Below are 26,118 nucleotides of genomic sequence, written 5' to 3' on the forward strand. Positions count from 1 at the left end.
CTCATGTGTGAACACGCACTCGGACTGATATGCGTTGTGTTTGTGTGATCACTACATGTTGGGCATGTACACATTCTGTGTATTCTTAGTGTGACAATTATTGTGAACATTTGTATCTTATATAATAGAATCATAAACTCACAAAGCCAAAGTAGCAGCTAACACCCATATGGCACTCACTTGATGCCAGGTACCGTTCTGAGCAATTTACGTAGGCTTATTCACTTGATTTTTACAACAACTGTCGGAAGTAGTTTTTATCCATGCTCCACAGATGAGAAGACTGAGGCTTAATGAGATTAACTCACTCGCTCAGCGTCCCCCAGCGAGTAAGGAGCAGAGCTGAGATCACATGTAGCTGTCTGCCCTCAATGTTGTGCTCTTAGCTCCATCTAGGAATAGCACAAGAGCCTCTGGCTTCTGCCATGGCCTTCAAGTTATTCCCACTTTTCAGAGGAAACCTATAGAGGTGGCTGCGTTCCTTGGTCACATTGCTGATTGGTACCAACCTCCCCATGCAGAGCTTGGTCCATTTCATGTTTTCCATTGTGGGAGTCTGGAACATTCTCACCCATGGAAGACTTGCAGCAATGAACCAATTGCAGACCTCTCCCCTTGGCAGCACATCCTGCTGCGTGGCGTGTTCTGTCCAGTTGGGTCTTTGACGCCAGGGAGCTTAGCCGAGGTGTTGGTGCACTTACTGAGATGAGAACAACAATAGCATCAGCATTCTGAAAGTTTGTGATGCAAATTAGAAAATATAGTCATGGGAAAGAGGCTCATTAATCATTTAAAGCAGTCTTTCCATTAGTGTAATTTCTATTTATGACAATTTGCTAATTTATTTGATCTGAAGTAGGGCTGGGCTAAGTCCCTGCACCTGTACTTATTCACCGCAGAGCTGGCATGTTGGGTGCAGACAGCCTGTCTTCTGGGGTGGGTGGCGGGGGATGCCCCAAGTGGGGAGATGCCCCAAGGGAAGACGTGCCCCATCTGAGAGCACCCTCTTCACAAAGCCAGTTTAAAGCTTCCCTCCTAATGAATTCCCAGCTTTTGCTCAGTAGACCTTGGCTAATAACCAGATGTTCTGAGCACGGTGCTTACTTCTCCTTTGAGAAATGAGGCAAACACACCTCAGGTCTACAGGATCAGAGGGGAACCTTGCAGATCTCCACTGGGCCTCATGTTCCCCAAGGGCGGAGTTGATTGAGTGATCATTTTTTCTAAAATGTCAAATTGAGTCATGGTAAACCTTAGTCACATAAATATGTAGACAGGATCTCGAAAGCTTCCCAGTGGTTTCAACCAGTCTTTGATTATGGTATGTTACCAAATATTTCACTGCTAACGGCCTACCAGAAAATGACAGGGAAGGCGTTTGTTAACCTGCGTTTTCTTTGCATCTGGCCATATTTTTCAAAGATTTGGAAGTGAATATTCATGGTTCCTAAGATACGTAGATTAACTGAGACAGTGTGAGTGAAAATGTTTGTAAACAACAAGGCTCTGTACAAATATTGATTCATCAATTAAATGTAATACATAATGAAGAATGGGATATAATCCTTGCAGAAGCGACAGGGCTTCTTAAAAGCAGGAAGCATCCCGTCTTGATCTGTTTATCCCCAGCACCTAACACAGCATACGCAGCGGGAATTGATAACCACTCTGGTGTGAGTCACAGCACTCAGAGTCAAGGGCGGAGGCACGTGGACACAGGTGTAGTGCCATGTGGCAGAGGCAGGGTGAGTGCTCTGCAGGCTGTGGTGGTGACAGCGGGGAGGAAGGAAGGTGGGCTTCCAGGGTAGGGGTGGACCAGAGAGGACGCCCCAGATAAGGTGATGTTTGAGCTCTAGAAGACAGGTAGGTGTTCACCAAAAGGCAAGGCTGAGAGTGCTTGGCCACAAGGAAAGCCCACGGACCCAAGGACCGGCAGTTCAGCATGGCCGCTGCACACACACGCACACGAGGGCACGCGGTGTGCAAGGGGAGAGGTCTGATCCCGATGGGAGGACTCCGGGTAGGGAATGGAGCGCTCCCCTTGGTGTGAAGACTCAGACTTTGAATCCTCACTCCCACCCTTTCTAGCTGTTTTGCTCTGGGAGCTTTGCTTAACATCCCTGAGGAGGTTTCCTCAACCTGGAATTGTTGTGAGGACTAAGTGAGAATCTTTAGATGACTAAGACATGATAGGTATTTACTGAACCTCTGCTGTGTGCTGGACAGAGTGCTGGTGACCAGGGACACCACCCCTCACGCCCCTGGGGCTTAGAACCACAAGCTGTCCTCTGACTTTTTTCCTTATTGGATTGCGTTTTTTTCTGTTCTATGAAATAATGCATTCCCACAGGAAGGCCAAGCAGCCAAGCAGTTGGGAAGGTAGGCTGCCTGCCCATTGACCTTGCTGCTTTGAGCAAGGGAAGGCAGAGGAAGGTACCACTGAGCAAGGGCCAGCCCTAGATGCTGGGCCTTGTGGCTTACTGTCCCTAAGGGCTTGGGACCAGCTGGAAGTGTGAACAAACCCTAGTGGACTCCACGTAACTCAGCTGTGTCTCCAAGGCAGCAAGCAGCAAGCTCAGAGGGCGCTATGAGAGGACCTTGTCCTTGCAAGGGCATGAGAAACCGCCCGTGGGCAGCTCCAGAGAAGAGAGTGTGAGCCGGGCTAACATGAGCGGGGACTTGAGTTTTCTCAGGGCTCAGACACACAGGGTGTCAGTCATTCCACAGCCGGTGTGGATTAGAGGACTTCTGCACAGCCCGGGTCAGCACCAGCAGTGATTTCACAGTCCTGCTGCTGCCAGTGTCGTCATCTCTGTCTCCTAACTGCAGGGACAAGAACCTGTTGATGATTTGGAAATGTGACTGCTGTGTCCCCAAGTGACTAGAAAGAGCCCTGAGGGGAGGCGGACTGTTTGGCACCGGGGACAGCTCTCAGCAGAGCTTCCCTCTGGGCTGGTGGGAGGCTGGGCTGGGCGTGGACGCTGACTGGCTGCTGGCCAGCCGCAGGGCCCTGGCATGACCCGGGCCGGTGGGCAGCAGGGTCCCCATCTGTCAAGTGGGCTCACGGTTCCTGGTTTCCAGGCTTACTCTGAGGAATTGATCCCATGTATCTGGACATGTCTGAAAGTGGGGTCCAGAATGTGGTCAGCCTGCCTGGGGTCAAGCCTGGACCCCGCCACCTCCTAGCACTTTTGCTTTCTTATCCCTTCCCTGGGCCTGAGTTTATTTTTATTTTTAATATTTGAAATGAAGATAGCAATACCTATCTCTCACCTACCATGTTCTGAAGTCTTAATTTGAAAAAAGTGAGACGATATGTGTTGCACACTCACCACAAGGCCTCTCTCAGGACGCGCACCTTGGAGATGTGTTCTGTGGTAGCAGTAGCGGTAGGAGTTACTAGCATCCTCGTCGTGACTTCCTGACCTCCTGCCCCCAGTGCCAGAGTCTGTGTATTTAAGAAACAGTAGCCACTACCCCACTGGCACCATTGTCGCTGTACTATTGTGTTGCAGTAGGGCTGTGACAAGGCTGCCCAGTCGAGCGGCTTTGCCGTCCCTGTGCACAGGCTCAGCTGCAAGGCTGTCCCTGTGGCTTATGGGGCTGAAAGGAAGGAGGATGTGCACGCAGGTAATTAGCTTTATTAGCTCAGCTGTATAATTTTATGGCTCACGTCCGAAAGCAAATTAATACAGAAATATGCTATTGGAATGGCTTCCAAAGCCCCAGTGCCATTTGGCAACTTTGTAATTACTCACAGGTTAACTTGTTTCTCTGACTAATCGTTCCAGAGCTCCTCAACCTGGCCAGGTCTGTTAGACACATTTCTGTGCTGCAGGCACCGTGGTGCTATTATGCCTTGAAAGTCTGGCATGAGTCTTTTAATAAGACAGTACTATGGCATGGGCTGAGGTCTCAATTTCATACAAGTGAAAATAAACCCTGGAGAGAATCAGGAAGGAAAGTAGAAATACAAAAATGTGCATTTAAAACCCAAATGTATCAACGATTTGCATCCCCAGATCCACTCCTTTCTGACTGGGTGAGGCCCACTTGCGCTCATCTGTGTCTGCGTCCCAGGTCTGTGGCTAACTCACAGAGCTGAGTTTTGTTCATAATGTTATAAAGGGTATTTTATTTTTAATTTTTTCTAAAATAATTTCTGTGTTTTTTAAATAGGTATACATGGCTCAAAATTAAAAAAAAAAAAATAGATATTCTCATTTGTCCTATTCCTGCCACCTCCTCCCAGAGTGCCCACTTTTATTTGTTCCTTGTAAAAACTTTCAGAATTTCTTTCTGAAATTATAAGTAAATGCAGTCTCATTTTTTTAACCCAATTTTTTGTTAATACTAACAGTATATCTATTTTGCATCTTGCTTTTTTCACTTACTACATATGTTGGAAAACTTTGCATATCATTTCATGGAGAACTTTCTCCTCTTTCCACCTACAAAATATTACAGCAAAGCGTGAGTGTGCCTGTGTTCCCACGGCTCTGCTAGTAGGGATGCTTTTGAACTTCTGGGCTTTTGCCAGTCTGGCAGGTGTGCTCTTGGGCAAGTCCTTTCCTTCTCTGGACACGTGGGAATGCACGGGAGCTCCGGTGGGTCACTGCTCTGTCACTGAGAGGTCTAAGGCGAGTTGTTGAGCCTCTGGCTTCTGGTTCTTCCCCTGCACGAGTGTCAGCCATCCAGTCCCCTGGTTGAGGGAGTGTGGCCATAGTGCCCACCACCTCTCAGGACCGTGCCAGCATCACTTCCCTTCCTTGTTCCTGCTCTCTGAGGCCCATTCGAATGACTCTGAGACCGAGAATTCCCCGCTGGGAGCGTTTCTTCACCGAGAAGGGTTCACCACTCTCAGTGTGCGTGTGTGCACTGTGCGTCACGTGGGCTGTGAGATGACAGCTGAGCACCCAGACTGAACTGGCGAGACTGGGCTCATCTTGCCAGCAAGGTGCGTGTGTCACCACGCTCCCCTCTGCCTTTGGTGAGAGTGAATCACAGCATGCCTCGCGGGGATTCGGTCATGAGCTAAGGGAGGGGAGATCTGATGTCTTTTTTATGAAAGACAAAGTAGCTCCGTCAGTAATGGCTGTGCAGTGGAGGTGTCAACTCTGCTTCTGCCCCCTGCAGCCATGTCCCTGAGCTCTAGTCCTGTCTGACTCTTCAGGGGACAGCGTTTTCCACGGGGTGGCCCCTGAGATGGCACACTGGGAGTACACAACAGCGGTGGGACACTGAGCTGGGGCTCTGGCTGGTTGGGGGCTCGGGGAGACTGACGTGGCAGAATTGACCCCTCGCAGGAAGGACAGTGCCCCCTCAGGACCAGCAAGTGTGTGCACAGGGACCTGTGGGCTCACTGGGGCCGGCACTGACCGGCAGCACAGCACCGCAGACTCGTCCCTGAGCCTCTGCCCTCCGGAGGCAATCAGCCCCTCCCGCTGCCTGGTGAGGGTCTTTTTGGTGCAGGGGCTGCCCTGAGCCAGCGTGGGGCCTTCTAGAAACCTACCCTAAATGAAAATGAGTTGCCTGGAACTCTAAGAATTCTCAGAAAGGACACTTGCTGTGTTTCCCATTGGCAGTGTCACAGCATGCAGTGATCACCGTGGCCCCTCCAGTGACGAGGATGGTGTCTGTGCTGTGGCTGGTGTGGGATCTGTGACAGCGGAGATGATTTGTCACAGTGCACCCAGGGCTGGCCCTGCTGGCCTGCACTTTACCTTCCTCTTTGTCTCCATGTTTTTCTGCTCGTCTCTCTTTTATGCTAGTGGGACTCTGCCTCTTGGATTCTTGAGGGGAAACCATCCTGGGAGGTACAGACTCCCACTGGTGCGTCTGCAGCAGTTTCTCCCTCACTCCCTTTTTCCATGAGAGGCAGCTGGAGTCTCAGGACCACCTTGGCGGCTTCCCCCTCAGTCCCCAGCCTTTCCCTGGGAGGGCCCTGCTCTGAGCTTTGTGGTTTGTCTTGGGTGCTGCTCAGAGGGGAGGGCCCCACGAGGGAGTCCTGTTGGGTGAGTGGGGGCTGCAGGAGTGCAGCAGGGCAGGGGGCTCCCGGGCCTGGAGGGAGCGGGGCTGCACAGCGGCCCTGCCTTTGTGTGGGCTCGTGGTTGTCTGTGTGAGTGTATGCCCGTTCACACTGGTGTGCACATACGTGTTCACCCACAGAACTTTGACACTTGGGACCTTCTGCTATTGCTCATTTTCTGTTACTTGGAGGCCTGAGCAGTGGTTGAGAACACAGATTCTGGAGCCCGGTGGGCACTCGTTGTGGCTGTGTGGCCTTGGCCGGTTTTCTCGCCTTTTTATGCCTCCCTTTCCTTCTCTGCAAATTAGGCAATGTTACCGTGTAGTGCCATGATGAAATTTAAATCACTTAGTATGTGTCAGCAGCTTAGAACAGGCCTTGCCTGTAGTCAGGACCCGGAAATGTCAGCTCTTGGCAGTTAGTCTGCACACCTTCACACGTGTGCAGATCCATGGGTTTATGATAGGGTTGGAATTTTTTGCCTGCCCCAAAGTCCGCCAGCCCTCAGCTCTGACCCCTGCGTCCAGCACAGGCCTGGCCCGAGTCAGTGCAGAAGTGCATGGGTAAGCATAGGCTTTGGGGTCGCACAGCCCTGGGGGCCCATCCTGGCTCCATCTGTCCACGCAGCAAGACTGCAGTCAGGACAAAGCGAAGTCCCCTCAGCCAAGCACTTGCCATTCATTCTCCTTATAGATGTCTCTGGGTCCCTCCTTTGGGCCAGGCACTGTGCTCTGCTCTGCTCTCCCCTCTCCTTCAGAACAGTTCTTTAATCTTTCCTGATGAGATGCCCTTACTTTCACATTCCTCACCTTGAGAAGTAATTTAATGTGGTGCATTGAGTGTTAAAATTAGAATATTCAAATCTGTGGGTTCAAAAGAAGAAAACGCTCATTATCCATGGAAATGAAACATTGTGCAATGCCCTGCTGATAAAGATAGAGACCTTCCCTGCCAATAAATTCTTAATACAAGCAATTCCTCTTAAGAAACTTAAATTGCTGAGAAACTGAGAGTGGGTTGCCACTTACTCAGGAACTTGGCTGTTTGGACAGGTGATATCACCTGTGGGCTGGTGTGGGGAAGTGAAAATCCCTTAGTCTCTGCAGGTAACTTAACCACTGGGCTGAACCACTCTGCCTCCTTAGGAGCCAGATGGCCAGGCACAGAAAAAACATATTTTCTAACCCTACTTTGGGCCTAAATGCCCTGAACTAGGTGCTGGGCTATGAGAAGAACAAACGTTTCTGGGAGTTCACAGTCCATAAGAGAGACAAACCTTTGCCCTCCCCATTTTAAAGCTAAGAAAACAGGCCTGGAGACGGACCCCCATGGGGGCTTTGGCCCCCTTTGCTGCTGAGCCAGGCAGGCCCTGCTCAGCCTGAGTCTGGTACATGCCCAGAGCCTGGGAGGCAGCCAGGGGGGCCCCAGCCTGCCCCCACCATGCATCGGGAGCTTGGCTTGACCAGAGTTAGTCTCCTTTTGAGGCAAGAGGTAGCCCCTGCAACCCCCCACCAGTGTCAGCCAGTCACGGCGTGAGTGACATGGCGTCTGGCTGGGCATTTCTCCTGACAAGGGTGTGGCCCTGGGGTGCTGGCTTGACCTCTGCAAGTGCCCCTGGGCCTGGAAAAGGGCACCCTTCTCAGTCATGGTGGGGGCTTTGCACGGACAGCCCCAGTGTCCAGTTGCCCGTCGTGGGGCTGGGCAGGTCATGCCTGAGGTCCCAGACAACCCAGGTGCCCATAGCACCTGCTGTTTTCTACCTGCACTGGCTCCTTGGGAGAGAAAGCAGGATTTGTTTCTTCGAAGAGATGATGAAGCGGGAGAGCATTGCCTCCCTGAAGGCGAGTTGCTGCTGCTGGTCAGAACGGGCCTGGGTGCACCATCATCTTGGGAGATGCAAACTGGCAGGGTGCTGCCCAGATTACTGGTGCACCTGCACCCTGAGAAGCGGGTACCTCTGCGGAGATGTGGCCTGATGGGGAAGGAAATAGAGCCATTGATGAAATGTTAATGACAGGACAGGGCCTTGATTAGGGAAGGCTACCTCCAAAGGTGGTCTTGGGAAGATGGGAGGGAAGGGCCAACAGACACCTAGGTCCCTCCTCTGTAGCTCTCCCAGCTCCCGTGGGCTTCTCTAGGTCCAAGCCCAGGGCTCCTGCCTCGCCCCACCCTCTAGCACCTCTGAGCTCCTTCCAGGGGGCTCAGCTTAGACGGCCCCTCCCTGGGGAATTTCACAGTTCTCTGCACCTGATTATGCTCCTCCTCACGTCCATAGCATCCTTTTCCTAATTACAGACTTTCCTCCCAGGCTGCATTTAAAAAAATTTACTGTCTTAACCATATTTAAGTGTATAGTTCAGTAGTGTCAAATACTTTCACATTATTGTGAAACCATCGCCACCATCTATTCCCAGAACTTTCTCACTGTCCCAACCTGAAACTTTGTCCCCGTTAGACACTGACTCCCTGGCCCCCTCCCCCAGTCCCTGGCCCCACCGTCCTGCTTTCTGTCCCCATAGAGTTGACTCCCCTGGGGAGCTCAGGTGAGTAGGACCACACAAGGTTTGTCCCTTTGTGACTGGCTTATTTCTCTCAGCATAATGCTCTCAAGGATCATCCTTGTAGCATGTGTCAGAATGTCCTTCCTTTTAAGGCTGAATAATATTCCATTTTACAGATCCTCCACATTTTCCATTGTGAATAGTGCTGCTGTGAACACGGGCGTGCAGATGTCTGTATGAGTCCCTGCTTTCGATTATTTTGGGTACAGACCCAGAAGTGGGGTTGCTGGAAGTCAGCATTTTCTGACAAGGCTGTCTTTCCTGGGCCTTGGGTCACAGTCCTAGCTCAGTATCCCTAAAGGTATTCTCAAAGCTACGTTTGGAAGTATTGAATGAATGAGGTGAATGCATGAATCTAACCCCCAAGATTGTCATAGGACCAAATAAAATAATTAAACATGCACTGCAACAGTATTTGTCAGTAACAACATCAATCCATCAAACATAGACTGTGTGTGTAATGACATGGAGAAAATTTTATTTGGAGAATTCTTCTAAGAGAGAGAATTATCTTTAAAAGAAACACTTTGATAAGTTGCTTGTAGGAGAGTAAGATCCCTAAAAGAAGTTTGAGGCAACAAAAATGATGACCAAATTCCTGAGGCAATAGGAGAAGATTCTGTGTCTCCTAAGAGGGAGGAGGAACAGGAGAGAGTAGGAGAGTGGGGCCAACACTCACAGTGAGTGACATTTACTTAATGCTTGCGTGGGCCAGGAATATCACTACATCTACTCCTCGTGACTCGCCCACCCTACAGATAATGAAGCTGAGACCCAGGGATCTAGAGCAAATTAATCAAAGCTCATCAGAGGTGGTGCCAGGATTGAAAGGTGGGCTGAGTCTCTGGAACCTGCCCTTTTCAGCGCTGAGCTCCATGGGGAGAAGAGAGGGCGTAGTGTAGATGAGGAGCAGGTGCTGCCTCCCCAGGGCTGGGCCGCCTCTGTAGGACCCCAGAGCTACAGTGACAGCTATCAAGCTCTTGAATTCTCAGCTGAGCAGTGATGAGGGAGGAAGGGACAGGCTGGTGTGGAATGCAGCAAATAGCACGGGGGAAGCAGGTGGCAAGAAAGCTCTGAGCAAAATGCTCAGAGCCCCGAACATGTGCAGAAACTGTTCAGCCTCAGTGCAACAGCCTCGGAGCTGCACGCTGAGGGCTGAGGGGCTATGGCAATGACGAGGCCTGGCCCTGCTCTACTTATCCAGGATGTCTGCTCATTCAGTGTTCATTTATTTATCAGACAGTACTTACTGAGCAACTGCTGTGAACCAGACACTGTTTTAGGCCCCCAGATGAGGTCTGTGCCCTCACTGATCTCACAGTGAGCCGAATGTGACAGCAGGAAGTCCCTCGGGACAGCATCCAGCGCAGGTTGCAAGGGGATGTACACAAGCCTTCCAAACAGATGGTCAGGGAAGACTTCCTGGAGGAAGCAAGGTCTAAGTCAAAACATAAAGGATGAATAAAGTCAAGAAGGAGTAGAGGGAGGACAGGGAAAAGCATTTCTAGGCAAAAATCACAGAATATGAGAGGAATGGAGTCTGGAGAGAGCACGTGGTATTTTGGAAGAATTGAAAGAAGTCCAAAATAGCTAAAATGGGACTCAGGGTGGGCAGGGGTTCCCAAGCCTCAGCCTGTACTCCTGAGGGTGGCAGTCGCGGTGAGACTACCCTGGCTCTCTTGGGCAGCTCCCTGGTCCAGACAGCTTGTCAGGGATGCCTGGTCAGCCTGTTCGACGGGGGAGATGTGCTCGCTGTGCTTGGTGCCCCTGAGCCTGGCACCCCATGGAGCCAGCAGGAGCTCCCTCCTGCTCCACCCTCTCACCCCAGCTCCCAGCCTACACCTCTTCCACCTGGACAGTCCCTCGGCGTGGCACATGTGATTTTCAGTTTCTACGTTGCCGTCTTCACCGGAACATGAGCCTCTCAACTTGGAGGCTCATGCCCCATCATTCCTGCATCCTCGGTGCCTGCCACCCGCTGTGCCTGGCTTGCTGGACGCACTGGATGTGTTTATGGAACGGAATTAACTTTCTGGAGGAAGAAGGAAGTGGGGTGTTTTCCCCACTTTCCCAATCACTAGAGAATGTCGGAAACTAAAATTTTCCCTTTGGATTACAACTTAAATACGGTGGCTTTAAATTATGTAGGAAGGGGAAAGAGGTTTTTAGATCTGTTTCTGAGAACCACATTAGTTTAATATTAGTGCTCAGGAGACTTCTATTTTCTCGGTTTCCAAACCTAATTTCTTCATCCACTGATACTTGCTGAGAGACTTTATGACTTCCTCGATTATGGACTCGCTTAAGTGAGCCCATTTGTAATAATATGTGTAATTACATTAAGATGTATAACACGACAGACATGAAAGCAGCGTGAAACTGATACGTGTTGAGAAACGCATGGGTTGTGTTGAACAGTGAACCACAGTGTGCATGTTTTATTAAGGAAAAATAACCTTTCATTTTTCTTTATTTCCCCCAGCAAGAATAGTTGTTGGATTAAAATTATCCCAGTGGATTTCCCTTTCTTACATAGTAGTCACTTAATTTAACAGATTTCGGGGTGAGGGAAGAGGCACTGGGTATGTTTATGTGCCCCTGATTTGCACACGCTTACCGTGATGTCTTAGTGGTGGGTTAGAACATCACTTGGGAAAAGGGGAGACATATCTGCTGTATGAGTTTCCCCGTCTGGAGGTCTCTGCCTAGAGACTTCTAGAACTTCCCCTCTTGTCTCAGGCTCAGCAGGAGCCGAGTTTTCCTTGACCGAATCTCACCCCTCTCTGAAACGCAGCGGTGAGGCGAGTGTGGAAGGACTCCTGAACCAGCTTGTCCTGGAGCACCTGCAGCTGGCTCCTCTGCAGTGGGGTGAGTAGCCGCCGGCCACCTGTCCATTCTGGGCGAACGTGCTCCTTTTCTCACAGTGTGCAAGCAAGTTCTTGAGGAATATGTGGTTAGACGCCGCAGATGTTGGTAGGTGCTGAAGGTCAGCATGGGAAACTCTGAGGAAAGGGGAGCTCAGTAGGCCACACTAGTGCCTTTGCACGCAGCTGTGTGCATCCACCTGGGCGGGCAGCTCCACACTCAGCACCACAGGTAAGTGCTGCCAGCCCCTGAGAACACAGATGCGGTAGGAGGGTCTCGAGCTCTGCCTTGACTTCCAGGTGCTGTATAGTGGGCCGTGTTCTAAAATGGCAAATGACCATGTCTGACAAGGTATATATTCTGCAAATGTTTCTGGGACTTAGAGTGGTTTTGGATGGTGGAAGAGTACAGAGTGTGATTACTTCCTTGCTTTTACCCTACTCAGCTGGACTGGGCTTTGACAGCTTTTCACACTGTCTTTATGGAAAAGTATGTGTTTTATAAACACCTCAACTCAACTTGGTATCCAACCCAAAAGAGCTCACCACTATTTAACACTTAGCACAATTTATTTGAACGCCTGCTTCCTTTTACAGCTAGGAACTTTTACCCTATCCGTGCCTTTCTAAATTCTAAAGATATTTTGCTGAGAAGCAAACAGTATTTCTATTGAAGTGAGAGTCTTCATTATTATTTGGAAATTATTACATCAGATAATCTATTTTGGATCAACTGCAAACATATATATCCTCTTTCTCCTTCTTTACCTAAGAGATCATTGCAAATGAGCATCTCCTCTTTGATCTGGGATCCGTTTGATTAATAAGCTTGATCTGCCCCATTTGCGTAGCGCTAGAGACATATGGACGTTATCCCAGCAGCTGGAAGAGAAGACAAGCCTTTCTTCTTGCATTCCACCATCCCCTTCAGCCTTGAGACCCCCTCCCTGCAGAGGCTGCCTCCTCTCTGCTGGCTCCTGGCTCTTCACAGGTGAAAGCTGGGGAGCCAGGTAGGGGCACCCTCGTGGCAGCTGTGAATGGTGTGTGTTTTACACTGGGGGGGGGGGTTCTTTCCATGGCATCCTCTTCCCCACTGGCCCAGCCTCAGTGGAAGGAAGGAAGAGTTTGGTGTTTCTGCAGAGGTTTTCACAGTTTGGTCTTCTGGAGGCTTCCCTGCTGCCCACTTTTCTAGGTTGCAGTGTCCTATCTCCTGATCATCTGGGCACAGTCAGCTGCTTCTACCAGATTCATGCAGCTGAAGAGGGTGAGACACTGGTACCGTCCTGGCCATGGGGCTGGAACAGAGCCCAGCTAGTCCTATTTAATCTACAGCCCGAAGAGCCTCCACCTGGCAGAGAAGCAGGACTTTCATGGGGCAAGTGAGCAAATGGAAGTCACAGGCAGAACAGGGGTGGGGCCCAAGAGCAAAGGGCAGGGTGACTTGGGGTAGAGAGGTGGGCAGCAGGTAGCCTCCCCACCTTCTGTCCCAGGGTCGGTAGCCCCAGCCACAGGCAAGGTTTGCAAGCTGTCTTGGGGGCCCTTGGTTGAGGTATGACCAATGGGCGCCCATGAGCAGAGACCTGGAGAGAAGTTCGGGCAGTACCAGGCTGAGGGGGAGGAAGGCCCTCCCCCGTCCAGCACTCTTTGAGTTGACAGGACAGGCTGGCGAGGTCGCCCTTCCTAGAGCAGGGACTGTTCCTGGTGCTGTTCTAGGTAGGCTCTAAGAGGAGAGTTCTGGGACTAGAAGGGCACAGGACAGAGAAGAGGAAGGGACCTTGGATTGTCGAGTATCCTCTATCCCAGGCACTTTGCATAAGAGATGCCATTTACTCCTTGCCACAGTCCCATGAGTGAGGGTTATCACCACCTCTTTCAGGGAAACTGAGGCTTGGAGGTTGGCACTTGCCCCGAGGGCTCCCAGGTAAGCAGAGGTGGGAGCACTGTGTTATGAGCCACTGTGCCTTGACCAGCCCTGGAGGAACCTGAGCCCCAGCCCCTCCTGGAAACCAGCTGGACTAGAAGAAGCTAGGCAATTTGGGAATTTCAGTTGAAGAAAAGGTTTAATACTTAACAATAATAAAGGTCCTTTCTGCTCATTTTGCCCTCTCCTTCGGGTGTACTAAGAACATCCTTTAAAAATTTACAATAGTGGGGAAATTAGGAAAAACTATGGGCATTAGAGCCAGGACTGAGAAGTTAGTTTGGCGCTGGGATGCCTTCCAGCACGGAACAGCCTGGGGCCGTGTGGGCGGTGTGGGCAGAGGCGCCCGCTGAGGCGCATGAAGGCCGTGGGCCAGGCACAGACCCCACTGTGTTCCGCTGCTGCTTCTGTTTCTTGCTCTGTTTTGTCTCCTTTGCATTAGTCCATTTTCTGTTGCTTTAACAGAATACCTGAAACTAGGAAATTTATGAAGAAAAGAAATTTATTTCTTATAGTTATGGAGGCTGAGAAGCCCCAGGTCCCAGGTCGAGGGGCTGCATTGGTGAGGCCTTCTTGCTGGTGGGGCCTCTCTGCAGGGTCCCGGCACAGGGCATCACATGGTGGGGGGCTGAGCTTGCTTGCATGCTAGCTCAGGTCTCTCTTCCTCTTTTCATAAAGCCACCCGTCCCCTCCCACGATAACCCCATGAACCCATTAGTCCATTAATCCGTGAGTGGATTCATCCATTTATGAGGCCAGAGCCCTGTTGATCCAATCGCCACCTAAAGGCCCCACCTCTCAGCACTGCCACATTGGAGATTAAGTTTCTATGTGAGTTTTGAAGGGAACATTCCAGCTGTAGCACCCTTTTTTCATAGGGGAGTTCTTTTGGAAATGTGGCCTTGTCCCATGGCCTTTCTGGATCAGGCAGCCCTGGGCTCTGATCTTAGTCCTGTCATATGTCAGCTTCGTGACCTTTGGCAATTCACTTAGCCTCTCTGAGCTTGAGTTTCCACATTTATGGAGTGGGATAATAATGCCTGCTGTGTGAGTTACTGCAGGGCTCACATGAGATGACGTCGGTTAGATGCCCAGCGCCGTCCCTGCCTCCCTGCCCTATCATTTCCCCCAAATCTCCTACCTGCCATCTCACCCCCTCCAAGCTCCTGCTCGGGCTCTCCTTCTACACAGGAAGCACGGCCAGTGCTGGGACGAGGCATGCTCAGGTACACGCTGGGCCTCTGACCTCCATGCAGGGTGTGAGATGACATTCCACTGATGTCATTGCCCCTGCTTCATTGCCTCCCAGTGGCCCAGACACTTTCAGCCTGCGGGAAAATGTGGGGGCAGGGTGAGAGAACAGAACCCGAGGTTCTAACTGCGTTCTTCTCTGAAAGCAAGGGCCTTTGACAGCACGCTTTCCTAGTTACCTTGCTGGTGAAGTCAGACAGGCCTGGATTTCAGTTTTGGTTTTGCCATGTACTGGGGGGTCACCTGGACATCACCAAGCCTCCATTTCCCCATCACAAGATGGCACGGACGTCTCCCACAGCAACCTCTCAGTGTTGCTCTGAGGATCAGAATCAAAATGAAATGACATTTGTAAATGTGTCTGGCAAACCATAAATCCCTACTGGCTGCAGAGCAAAGATTTATTATAATCACTTATGTTTTAAAAGCTACCGAGTCTTTTATACAGATATTTTTATTATTCCTGGAAGATCAGCTCAGTTCTAGGAGCCACGTATCAGAGCCCTGATGTGATAAACTTGCAGTGGGGCCCTCCGTGAATTTGGGCTATTCATCCCTATCCCCATGCCCTGGGGACTGGGCAGCAGGAGGACCCCTTCCTGGCATCTGTACAAGGATGGGCCACCTTCAGAGGGAGCCCAGAGAGCTACCCAGGCAGTCGCTCTCCCCAGCAGCCTGGGGGAGGGAGAGTGGGAGTGCCAAGTGGGCTGGTGGGTGTGGCACGTTGTTAATAAGGATTACGTTTTTCCTGCTGCCAGTGAATCGGAGTTGGCCCAAGAGTTGCTGTCTCTTACTCTCTCTTGCTCTCGGAGAGTTTGAGAAGGTTGTTTTTGGGTCTCACTTGCATGGCAGAGAAAGATGGTTAACAGTTTGGGAGCCAACTCTTTTCTTCATAAGTAAAGAAAGGTCAGAGTGCCTTCAGGGTTGTGGTTTACAATGCTGTGCATTGGAAATCTGAGGACAGTTTCAAGATGTGGCTTGACTTCTTTGTCGTCAGACAAGAGAAGATGCTCTAGTTTGTAGGACCCGGTGATACCCACTGGGTTGTTGGGTGGCTCAGAGAGCATCAGGAGTGGGTGGGGAGTGCCCACCACGTGTGAGAGGCTCTGTAAATGACTGTCGAATGACTGAAGCTAATAAACTGTACAGGACCTTATAAACTGTGATTGACAGTGTGACCTATTTTTGTTATATTATTAAGATTTGTGCAGAAAACCCTTCTGGATCTAAAGTAAGTTGGGTTCCCCCAAAAAGGCTAATAAAAATGAAGTAAAATATGTCTTAATGCATCACGTCCGTTGAAAGAAATCAGTTCCCTGGGAAGTGGTAGTCCAATGGCTAAGCCTGTGGAGGGTCTGTCACGCCAGAGACCCTCGGGGATCTGGAGAAGGGGGCGGGTGGCTCCTTCTGCAGCATTGGCATTGGTTTCCTCACAGGGGTTTTCTCTTCTGTTTGGCAGTTGACACTGGGTCACTTGTCACTGAGCACATTTCATGGCAATGCCAGTATGTTGGCAAATAATGCAAGTATTAATACTTTTATCCTAGAGAAAACGCATAGCTTTTTAAACATAATTCTAAGACCTGAAAGGCATTTCTGCTGAGAGGCCTTGCTGGGCCCAGCAAGTAGGGCCAGGCCTGTGCTTTAGTCCCCAGCAGCCGCCTGCACGGCCCAGTGCCGGTCTTCACGGATGGTAGAGACTCCAGAAACACTGCAATATAGTTTCCTGTTCAGGATGTCATAATTTATTTAGCTATTATCATCTGGCTGTTTCTAATGAACATCTCTATATACAAATTTTTATTTGGTTTTCTGACTAGACCAATTTTTTAGTTATGGAATTACTAGGTCAAAGAATATGAACATATTTAAGGATCTTGAATGTTTGTCAAATGAATATATGACTATTGATCGTGATAGGGACATTGTGGGAGCGTGGATTTCTGAGGTGACTTTCTGACCCTTTTTGAGAGCACAGAACTCCCAGGCCTCCCCTCTGAGGTTGGGGGTGGCGGGGAGGGAGGGCCTGGGCCCAGGTCAAGTCCTTCAAGGACTCTAGTGTGTCCTTAGGACTTGGAGAGCTGTAGTGCCTGGGAGCTGGACTGTGTATCAGAGGCCATCGTGTCCTAGACCCCCCATACTACGGATGGATCTATGAGCCGTGGGAGGGCAGGGGTCTTGCCACGGCCACCAGGGTTTGGGCGTCACTCCCCACTGCATTCTGCCACTCAGGAGGCCGCGCGGTGTCTTGGCTTTTCCTGGGAGCCGTGGGTCCGCAGGCCCCCTGCACACCCTGAGTTAGTCTGATCACCGAGATCACAGTGAACGCCTGCAAGGATCTCGGCCGAGTTGAACGGCATCTCTTCCCCAAGGCAGCCATATGGGGATTTTCCATTTCTTAACTAAACTTTCTCTTTGAACATCTTTTCATATCATGTATTTATGTATCTGTGTATATGCACAGAGAGAAAGAGAACAAGCACCCTCGCCCCATGACTCATAGTTCAGGCCCTTGGGATATGGAGAAATAAGCCAGACACAGACCCCATAGAATGACTGTGGCTTGAAACCCCACAGAGCTGCTTCTGGTCTTGACTTTGCCATATTTTGTCGAGTTGGCTGCGTGCCTTGAGCAGTTACTTATGCTCTGAGCTCTGGTCCTCTCTGGGAAGTGTTGTGACACAACTACCTCACAGGGCTTTGGGGAGAATCAAACAGGCTAACACAAACCTTGTCCTTGCCATGGAACTAGTGCTCACAAATTGAACCTTTTTGTCTCTCTGGCTTTTTTCTCTGTCTCTTTCTCTCTATTCATTCCCTCAAGGAGCTCCTAGCCTAAAAGAAAACATGTACCTCAAATAAGGACGACAACACTAACAGCATGGTGGGTGCTTGGTGAGACCCGAGGTGGCAGAGCAGGCCAGCCCCACCAGCAGGGGCCCTTGGGAGGAGGGAGATCACTGTGAGCTTGGGGGGATGCTCAGCTGGACTTGGCCGGATGGCTAATCGGGTTGAGTCCACCAGAGTCGGCCATCTGGGCAGGGCTGGGCGGAGAACCATGCTGGCCAGGCCCAGGGTGGCAGCACATGAGAGAAGGAGGTGAGTTTTATCTGCCTTCCTCACTCCTGAGCACACACCCTGGGCTTGCCCCCAGCCCACTGGTGGCGCATGGTGGTGCAGGGTCTCCATCCCTGGCTCTGGCACAGTCACCTCCCACCTCCCTTGTCACCTGTGTAGTAGATCCTCTGTCTTGGGCCCACCTGCTCCCAGTCCCCAGCCAGGGCTTTGGGCTGCCTCGTCCTCCACTCCCACGACTTGGGCTCCCCTAATGATTCTACCAGGGTCCCTAGAGCAGCAACTGAGGCTGCAGCTCTCCAAAAGCCCCCATGGCCTGAGGGAGTTCAGATCCCATCACAGGCTGGGCCCGCCCCAGGCTGGGCCCTCCCACCCTGCAGGCCTGTCTCAAGCTTCCCAGCCACTGCCAGTTTGGCCTGGCCTGGCTTTCTCTGACTCAGAGCAGGCTCATGTGGTCATTTGAAAAAGAAAAAGGTTGTTATTTTAAAGTAACCATTTTGCAAGTACATATCACCTGCTGGGCAAGGAGTGAGGACTTTGTGCTGTTGCTCTGAGCCCGCATCAGCCCACATGCTTAGCCAATCCTGCCTGTAGAGAGGGACTGCCGCTCAGCGAGGCGGGCCGCACAGCCTGCATAGCTGGGAGGGTCCGTCCAGGTGCAAACATGATTCCCTCACATTAGGACCCTGACCCTCCCAGCAAGTCACCTCATGAAAGTCATATGTTCTCACACTAGAAATCGAGAGAAAATCAGATCATTTAGATAGAGAAAAATTAGCCTTTTCCTGTTCCTAAAACAACCTCTATTTCTTTGTTGTGCATTCCAAGTCTTTTTGCTGCCTTTTTCCCGGTTTTAATTTTATTCATAGAGATGATCATACTGTATTTGTATCTGCGTCCCTTTTTATGCTTGCCAAAACACAAACATTTCCCATGTCATAAACATGTCTTACACGTATTGTTAAAGGCTAAACTATATTTCATCAAGTGGGTATAAGATAATTTAATACTTGTTCTATTTTTGAGTATTTAGATTATTTCAAAATGTTTACAATTATAAAAGTTATATGCAGTGGTTTGTATGCAGAGCTTTTTCTGTGTTTTGGGGTTACTCCCTCAGCATGGATTCTCAGAAGTTATTAATATTTTATGCGATCTTGGCAGAGAGCAAAGCCATCAACTTTTACTGTGTGATGACAGCAATCGCGTGGCCAGGATGGGCATAGTGTCTGTGCTGAGACTTGGGTTTCTGTCTCGTGTTGGGTTTCTGTCCCCATGTTGAGTCTTGACTTGGGCTAGTGGTCAAATTCCCTGAGCCTCAGTTTCCTTTTTGTAAAATGGAGATGCTGAGGTAACAGATCCTCAGTGACGGTTTGAAGAAAGGCCCGTGATCCCAGTGGGGAGCGAGTTTCTCAGGCTTATCGAGGCGAGTGTGGCCTTCGGGGGCTGTGTCGTGGGTGCTGGAGCCGGACCACGGGCAGTGGGGGCCACCAGGATCTCCCTTCAAATTTGCAAGAGGGACACAGGGCAGGGCGGCCAGGAGCTGGGCCAGCGCAGGACAGGACCGAGTCCTCACGTCAGGCTAGAGCGGCCGAGATGCCTCGTATCTCTGTGAGTGGTCCTGGGAACGGTGGTCCGATACTGCAGGTGGGAAGGGGGAAGGCAGGCTGGGCCTTTCTGTGCCTGCGGCAGAAACCCAGCATGCTCCCTGACTATACTATTTTGAGGACCATCTTCCAGGCGTTTCTATAGATACGTCTGGTGACTAATGGGACTAAGCATTTGCCACACAGATTTGAATGTCCCACTGCTGTGCCACCCTCCACCCTCTTCAACTGATAACACTTTTCTTAGTGCCTTATATCTCCTCAGATACATCAATGACTGGTCTGTGAAGTCTTTCATAGACACCTGGTGAATGCAAAGTAGATTTGGCTACATTATAGAATGGACATTTTCAGTACACAGACTCCCAATAATCACCAAGCAAATCCTACCCACGAGCTCAAGTTCTTGGAGATCATGTGAAGGAAGCTCTTGTAGGGATGATGATAATGCCAGTCTGGGAAGCAGAGTGGTCACCTGATAACTGTGCAAGGGACACTCCGCACCTCGCCTCAGAAAGGGTGTGGCTCCTTCACATTTGGGGAGCAGACTCAGGGTCCAAACTCTTCGCTGTGTCTTGTCTGGCCCCCACAAGTCTGTTAGGTCATCACTGCTCTTCCCTTTTTACCAATTGTGAAGTAGACTCAGAGAAGAGAAATTTTGCCTAAGGCCACAGGGAATATGTTGATAGATGGATTGATTGATTCATTCATTCATTCAATAAATATCTATTGACCAACTACTCTGCACCAGGCACTGTTGTGGGTGCTGGGGGCCCCAAAATAAATTAAACCGAAGCCTTGCCTTGGAGACATTCTTGGTCTAGTGAGGGTTGGAGTCCCAGGTTGGTCAGCAGACTGTTTGCACGCATCGTGGTGGGCGAGGGGCGAGGGAGTTGTTTGTTTCTAACATGAAGTTCATGCAGAATGGCTGCTAAAAGTTGCTAAATGCATTCATACCTCAGACTGCTCGGCAGAGGGGGAGAGAAACCAGCACCCACCCAGCCCGCTGGTGGGACAATCGGCATGAATGTGGCTGTGAGCACCCCAGGCCCCCCAGCAGCTGGGCTTGCCACTGACCCTCTGCCTACTTCTCAGGTAACTTAGCACTGGCACCGGGCTGTAGATTTCTCCTGCACAGCCCGCATCTCCACACATCTGCTCCAGGCAGAGTGTCAGGCAGCACTTCGGAGGCTGGTTGAGGGGCCTGCGTTCGCTGAGGCAGGCTAATTCGGTGGTTTCGGCAGGTCGGAGAGGCTGGCCAACCTGAGGACCACTTCCCCAGGGTTCAGCAGTGGCTAGAAGCCCAGCTGGTGAGGCAATAGGTGTCGGATGCCAAGGGCTGTCTCAGTGTCCCTTAGCCATCTAGGGCACAGATCGACAAAGAGGATTATTCACTTATTTTTCTTTACAAACGTAGTTCTATTCTTTTTGAAGGGAAAAAAGTAAAAAGAAAAACCTATATACAAAGAAAAAGCCCCCACTCCTAATCTCCCCACTTGGAGAGAGCCCTGTTCACAGGCCCTGCCGTTCCTCTGGCTGCAGCGCCAGGCCGCTCTGCCGCGGGCACCGTCTTTGTGATGCCTCCTGCGTCCCCACGGCAGGCCCAGAGGAGGCACCTGTCTTGTGCAGATGAGGAAACCGAAACCCGGAGAGCCTCAGCTACGCGGTGGCCTTCTCATCGCTGTGCCAGGGCTTGTCTCCTGCGCGTCTCCGCCACTTCGTTTCTCCTCCCCATCCCTCCCCTCTCCTGCCCCTTCACCCCTTATTCCTTTATTTAGCCCCAAATATCTGCATTTCAAAATAATGTTTGGGAGGCTGCTCAATTGTGATCATTTTCCCCAAAAGAACAATTGTGTTTGTGGAGTGCTTGCAGCAGTGTGTCAGGAGCTGCATGAGTGACTTTCTGTGTTACCTCATCTATTCCTCCTGCTAACCCAGTGGGATGAGCATTGTGTATTTTCTGGAAGAAACTCATGGGTAAAAACCTTCTGCAATTTGCCCCAGAACTGTTGTCCACCCCCCAGCTCTGCTCCCTTGTGATCCACCGTCCTCACTGTAGCTCAGGGTGACCTTCCTAGACGTGACCCTGACTGTGCCACTCTCCTGCCTAAACCCTTGTGTGGCTCTGGGGCCCTGAGGGTGGACTCCAGAGCCTCCGCTGTGGCTCAGAAGGCCCTCCTGCCTGGCAGTGCCCATCCGTCTTCCCTGTGGGGCCTGTTCCAGGCTCTCTCAACTGTGGACACTGTCCCCACAAGCCGTGGGCCACCCCTCTCTCTTCGAGGCCTTTATACCTGCTGCCCCCACAATCTCATCCAGCCCTTTTCTTCCAACACGGGCTCTCCTAGGAAGCTTTCCTTGCTCTCCACCCTCATGCCCTCCTGCCCCTCCACAACCGAGCTACATTTCCTCCCGTGTGTTACCCTATCCCTTGGCACAGCACCTTTCTCTTTAAATTTTTGTTGTGCATTGACTGTGTCCTCACTGCCGAGTGAATGCTGTGAGAATGCAGAACAGCATCTCCAGCACCTAGTGGGTGCTCAGGGAGTGCTGTTGGCTGCAGGGAAGAATCAGCGAGTGAGGCCATCCTCCTCTCATGTGCTCAAGGCCAGATCTGAGCCCCAGGAGTAGATGTCATTCCCCCACGTGGTTTAAATGGCTCCATGCTGAAGTGCTCTAATGCACTTAGACAATCCCTTCTTATTGGTTATTAATGGTTTCATTTTTCCATTTGTAACACTAAGGCAGATATTCTTGGCTTCTGCCTGTGGCCGCCCTGGTCAGTTCCTGACGATCAGTTTCTGGAGCAGGATTACTGGTGCAGAGTATGTGTGCTTTGTGAGGATTCGTGTGCCTGTGGCCAGCGTGGTTGTGTTGATCCACGCTCTGCTGGCAAGGAGAATGACTTAACCGTGGTCACTCTGGATTCTCTACGGTGCTGCAGCCAGTTAGAGAGGAAGCCTGCCCCAGTTCAGGCTCTGTGCTGAGTCAGACCCAGGCCTTGCACTTGTCTTTCCCCAATGCCGACAGAGAATGCAGCACAGTGTTGTCTGGGCTGGTGTTCCTGGGGGCAGGAGGCAGACTAGGGGTTCTGGTCTTGGAGCCGGGTCCCTGGAGAGTGCTTGAGTACGAAGGACAGGAGTGTGGCCCAGAACATAAGCCAAATGGAATGAAGTTTTCCCACAGCCCCCAGCTCCTTCTACCTGAAATCACCCTCCCTGGCCCTTCCAGACTTGTGCATCCTCCCTGCAGGAAGCCTTTGTCACCACCGTTTGCGCCATGACAACCCAATACCATCCTGGGTATCTTTGCCTTGTCCCTGGTCCATCCATCCCAAGACCACCGTGGAGCACTAAGCAAGTGCAGGCAGGTTAGAGGAGGTACGTTGCAAGGCTTCCTGGGCCCACTGAGAAGGCCCCGGCACTGGGGGTGAGCAAGTACGAGGAGCAGTTTCCTGTGGCCCAGGGCAGGGCCCACATCTGTGGCTCTTGCACAACCTGATGGGAGTGGTGGCAGAAGTACCAGGAGGCAGTGGGGGACAGGTGCTGCTCAGGAAGAGGATAGTCCTGTTCAACCCAGGGTACTGGGAAGAGTTGAGCTGGCTCGGTTGTGAGTACTTACTTATTACTCTTAGCTTCTTACAAAGAAAATAGATGAGCAACGTATTGTCATTGTCTTTCTATCTGTGAGGAAAATGAGACTAGCAGAGGCTGACGGACTGACCAGGGTTCCCAGGCAAATCAGCAGTAACCTCAAGAATAGCCCTGAAGCTCTGTTCAAGACTGTGTTCTCTTATGTCCCCCATGCGTCCACCCAGCCACCCGTGTATCCAGTAAACACCTTCTGTGTGCTGGTCTATGCTAGACTTGGGGTGGGGGAGGTACTGCCCTGGGGTGCCCTAGCTCTTCCTACCCCGCTCAGCTCCCTGCCACTTTCTTTAGGAAGCATCACCTTTTTGGAGGGGAACTTTCTGCAGGAGGTCCATTCCTGTGGGAGAGTGGGGCATGGGCCCTGCCTTTCACCTTTGGATTCAGACTCCAGGAAATTTAAGGTTCTAATAGTCCTCCCCAGTGTGGCATTGGTGAACTGGTGTGCTCCCAGTGCCTCCTGGCTCACTGGGCCAGGACAGGCCATCCAGCAGATGAGAGATGCGGTATAAATGCTTGTGCAGCACAACAGCCTGCAAGTCCCGAGAAAAGGGCAGACATGAGTGGAGATTTCAAGTTCTGAAAAAAAGCTAAGGAAAGAAGTCTGAAATCTCCGTATAGTAGCAGGTGCCAGGTTATCAATCCTGATAAGCCAAGAGCTAATAAGAATTGGCTAAAAAGAGCATGCTCTATGCCCACCCAGGTTATAAGAAAATTTGCTGTAACACCAAGGAACAGCTCAGCTTTCAGACCTTCACCAGCAGTCACCGTAACCACCTTTATTGAAAATCCTCTATGATGGGGATGTTTCATGTAACTCATGTGCACAGTCCTCAGAGCAACCCCCTGAGATAGATAAAATTACTCTTATTTTACAGAGAGAGAACTCAAAAATCATCATTTGACGATCAACCAGCAGAGTGTAGAGCAATTCTAGATCTGACTTTAAGTCTAGACTCTCTCTCTTTGCACTTCCCCCTCCAAGGGAAAGACTCAGAACAGAAGTGGAAAGCCCTCCTCCCTCTACAGTGTAACCCCTGTAAGCCCACACACTATTTTCTTGGTTTATTTATTTTGCAAAGAAAAACCATGCACAAACATACTTTGGAGTTCGGGAGGTGCAAAAGGATATGCAGTGAAAAGTAGGTCTCCTACCTAACCCAGTCCTCTCTCTGTAGGCTGCCCCATCCCTGTTCCTGGTTGTGTCTGCAGGTGCAGTTTGATTTCTTTTCCTCAGTGGTAGCATGTGAGCTTTGTTCTGCCACTTTTCATTTTTTCACTTAGTGGTATGTCTTGCGTATCATTCCATCTCAGTCTTCCATGTCACGCTGTGTAGGGCTGCCACGTTCTTTCCAGCCATTGCCTGGGTGTGTCCTCATTTGTTTACTCTTCACGTTTAGATGGACTCTTAGGTTATTTCTAATCTTTTGCTATTATAAACATTGTTGCAATAAATACTCTTGTAAATATGTCATTCCTCACAGGAGTGAATCACACCGTGGGATATTTATTTCATTCAAATTGAACAATCTTTTAAAAAATATCTTCTGTTTTTGTATCATACTTAAAAATACCTTCCTAATATGGATTATATTTTTTAAAAAGTATCCCATTTTTTTTGGTAATACTTTCATGGGCTCATATGTTTTGACATTTAAATATTTTATTTATCTGGAATTTAATAAGGTGTGAGTGAGCCATGAGTCCACCCTTTCTTTTTCCAGAAATGTACCTAATTGTCATTTAATAAATCTATCTTTTTCCACTAATAAGTAATATCACTTTTCTCATAGGTTTAGGGAAAATTTTTGGACTCTTTTCCATTGGTTCATCTACCCAAGAGGCAGACCACCCCTGTAATTATTATAGTTTTATAGTACCGTATATTGTAATATCTGTTATGGAACATCCTTCGTCAATGCCCCCTCCCTTTTTTGCCTTATTTATTTATGTAAGAAAACCCCAGATTTACCATCTTGTCCATTTTAAAGGGTACAATCCAGTAATGTTAACTATATTCACATTGTTGTGCAATAGATCTTTAGAAATTTTCATCTTTCAAAACTGAAACTCTATATCCAATGAACAACAATGTTCATATTTATTATTAATTTTTTATGTAATTTCAGAAAGAGCTTGTCTAACATTTAAAAAAAAACAAAAAATCTTCTACAGGTGTTCAACTGGTACCCCACACGGAACACTCCCTGCACGGGGTGGCTCGACTCTGTAGCTTCCCTCCTCTCCCTGCCCAACTCAACACCCCTCCCTGGGCCACAGCAAACGCTCTCCCTACCCTGTCCTGCCAGTGGCCTCAGGGCTGAGTTGTGGGGTATGGCGGGGCTGTTAGGCTGCCTCTGTTGTGTGACTCATGCCTTTGCCCATGGTGCCCCTTTCCCTGCCACATTTTCATGTCATTCTTGGCTGGGTCACTCTGACTCGTTCTTCTGGGCCCAGGTAGACTGTGGCCTCTTCTCAAACACATCTTTTGCTGTGCTCTGCTCTGTGCTCCCAGCTCCAGGGTGGCTCTTTGTGATTCCCTTTGATCATCTGTGTCTGTCTCATGCTCGCTGTGGACTCACAGCACAGTGGGCACGAAGTACATGCTTGTCGAATGAGTGGTAAATACCAAGCCTTCAACAAATATTTGTGAATGAATGAATGGGAGAAAAACAATCCTTTTCCTCAGTGAGTCCACTGGCTTGCTGGGGAGAAAGGCCATGTTCCTGCGAGACCAAAACATACAGGCTGGAGTTCTTCTGTGGGGAAGAGCCACCCCTGTTTGTCTGCAGAGGGGCCTGTGGCTCCCACCCTGAGAGCCCCGTCCTGAAGCTCTTCTGTCAGACCCCATGGGGACAGCCCTAGTTGTGATGACGACAGCTGCTTCTGCTGGGCCTTCTTGAGTCTTTCCTCTGCTGCCTCCTAATCACAGTGAAATCAAGAGAACTTAGACTGCTGGTTTGAATTGGTGCTAATTAGTGCAGATGTAAATCAAGCCAGGTCTCCGTGGGATTCTTAGTTCCAAAGCTTCACGTGAGCTTCCAGGCAGACTTCACAGACATGTTTCCTGCAGAGCTTCTGTCGTCACTCTCGGACCTGCTGACATTCACTCCCTGCACCCTGAGGTGCTTCCTACTGGCTCATGCTCACCATGGCGCAGGTGAATG

General features: G+C 50.2%; 1 protein-coding gene across 5 annotated transcripts in view; it reads left to right on the top strand.

Annotated features, from left to right (window-relative positions):
- TRAPPC9 (trafficking protein particle complex subunit 9) overlaps positions 1 to 26,118 on the top strand; it is a 604,744-nt gene that overhangs the window by 464,334 nt on the left and 114,292 nt on the right. For all 5 annotated transcript variants that reach the window (XM_069465953.1, XM_069465949.1, XM_069465951.1 and 2 more), the window contains one exon: positions 11,367 to 11,457. In XM_069465953.1, coding sequence (XP_069322054.1) covers positions 11,367 to 11,457 — 91 coding nt within the window. The remainder of the gene's footprint in view (positions 1 to 11,366; positions 11,458 to 26,118) is intronic.

Source organism: Eulemur rufifrons, chromosome 3 (genome assembly GCF_041146395.1).
Source record: "Eulemur rufifrons isolate Redbay chromosome 3, OSU_ERuf_1, whole genome shotgun sequence".
Taxonomy (NCBI): Eukaryota; Metazoa; Chordata; class Mammalia; order Primates; family Lemuridae; genus Eulemur; species Eulemur rufifrons.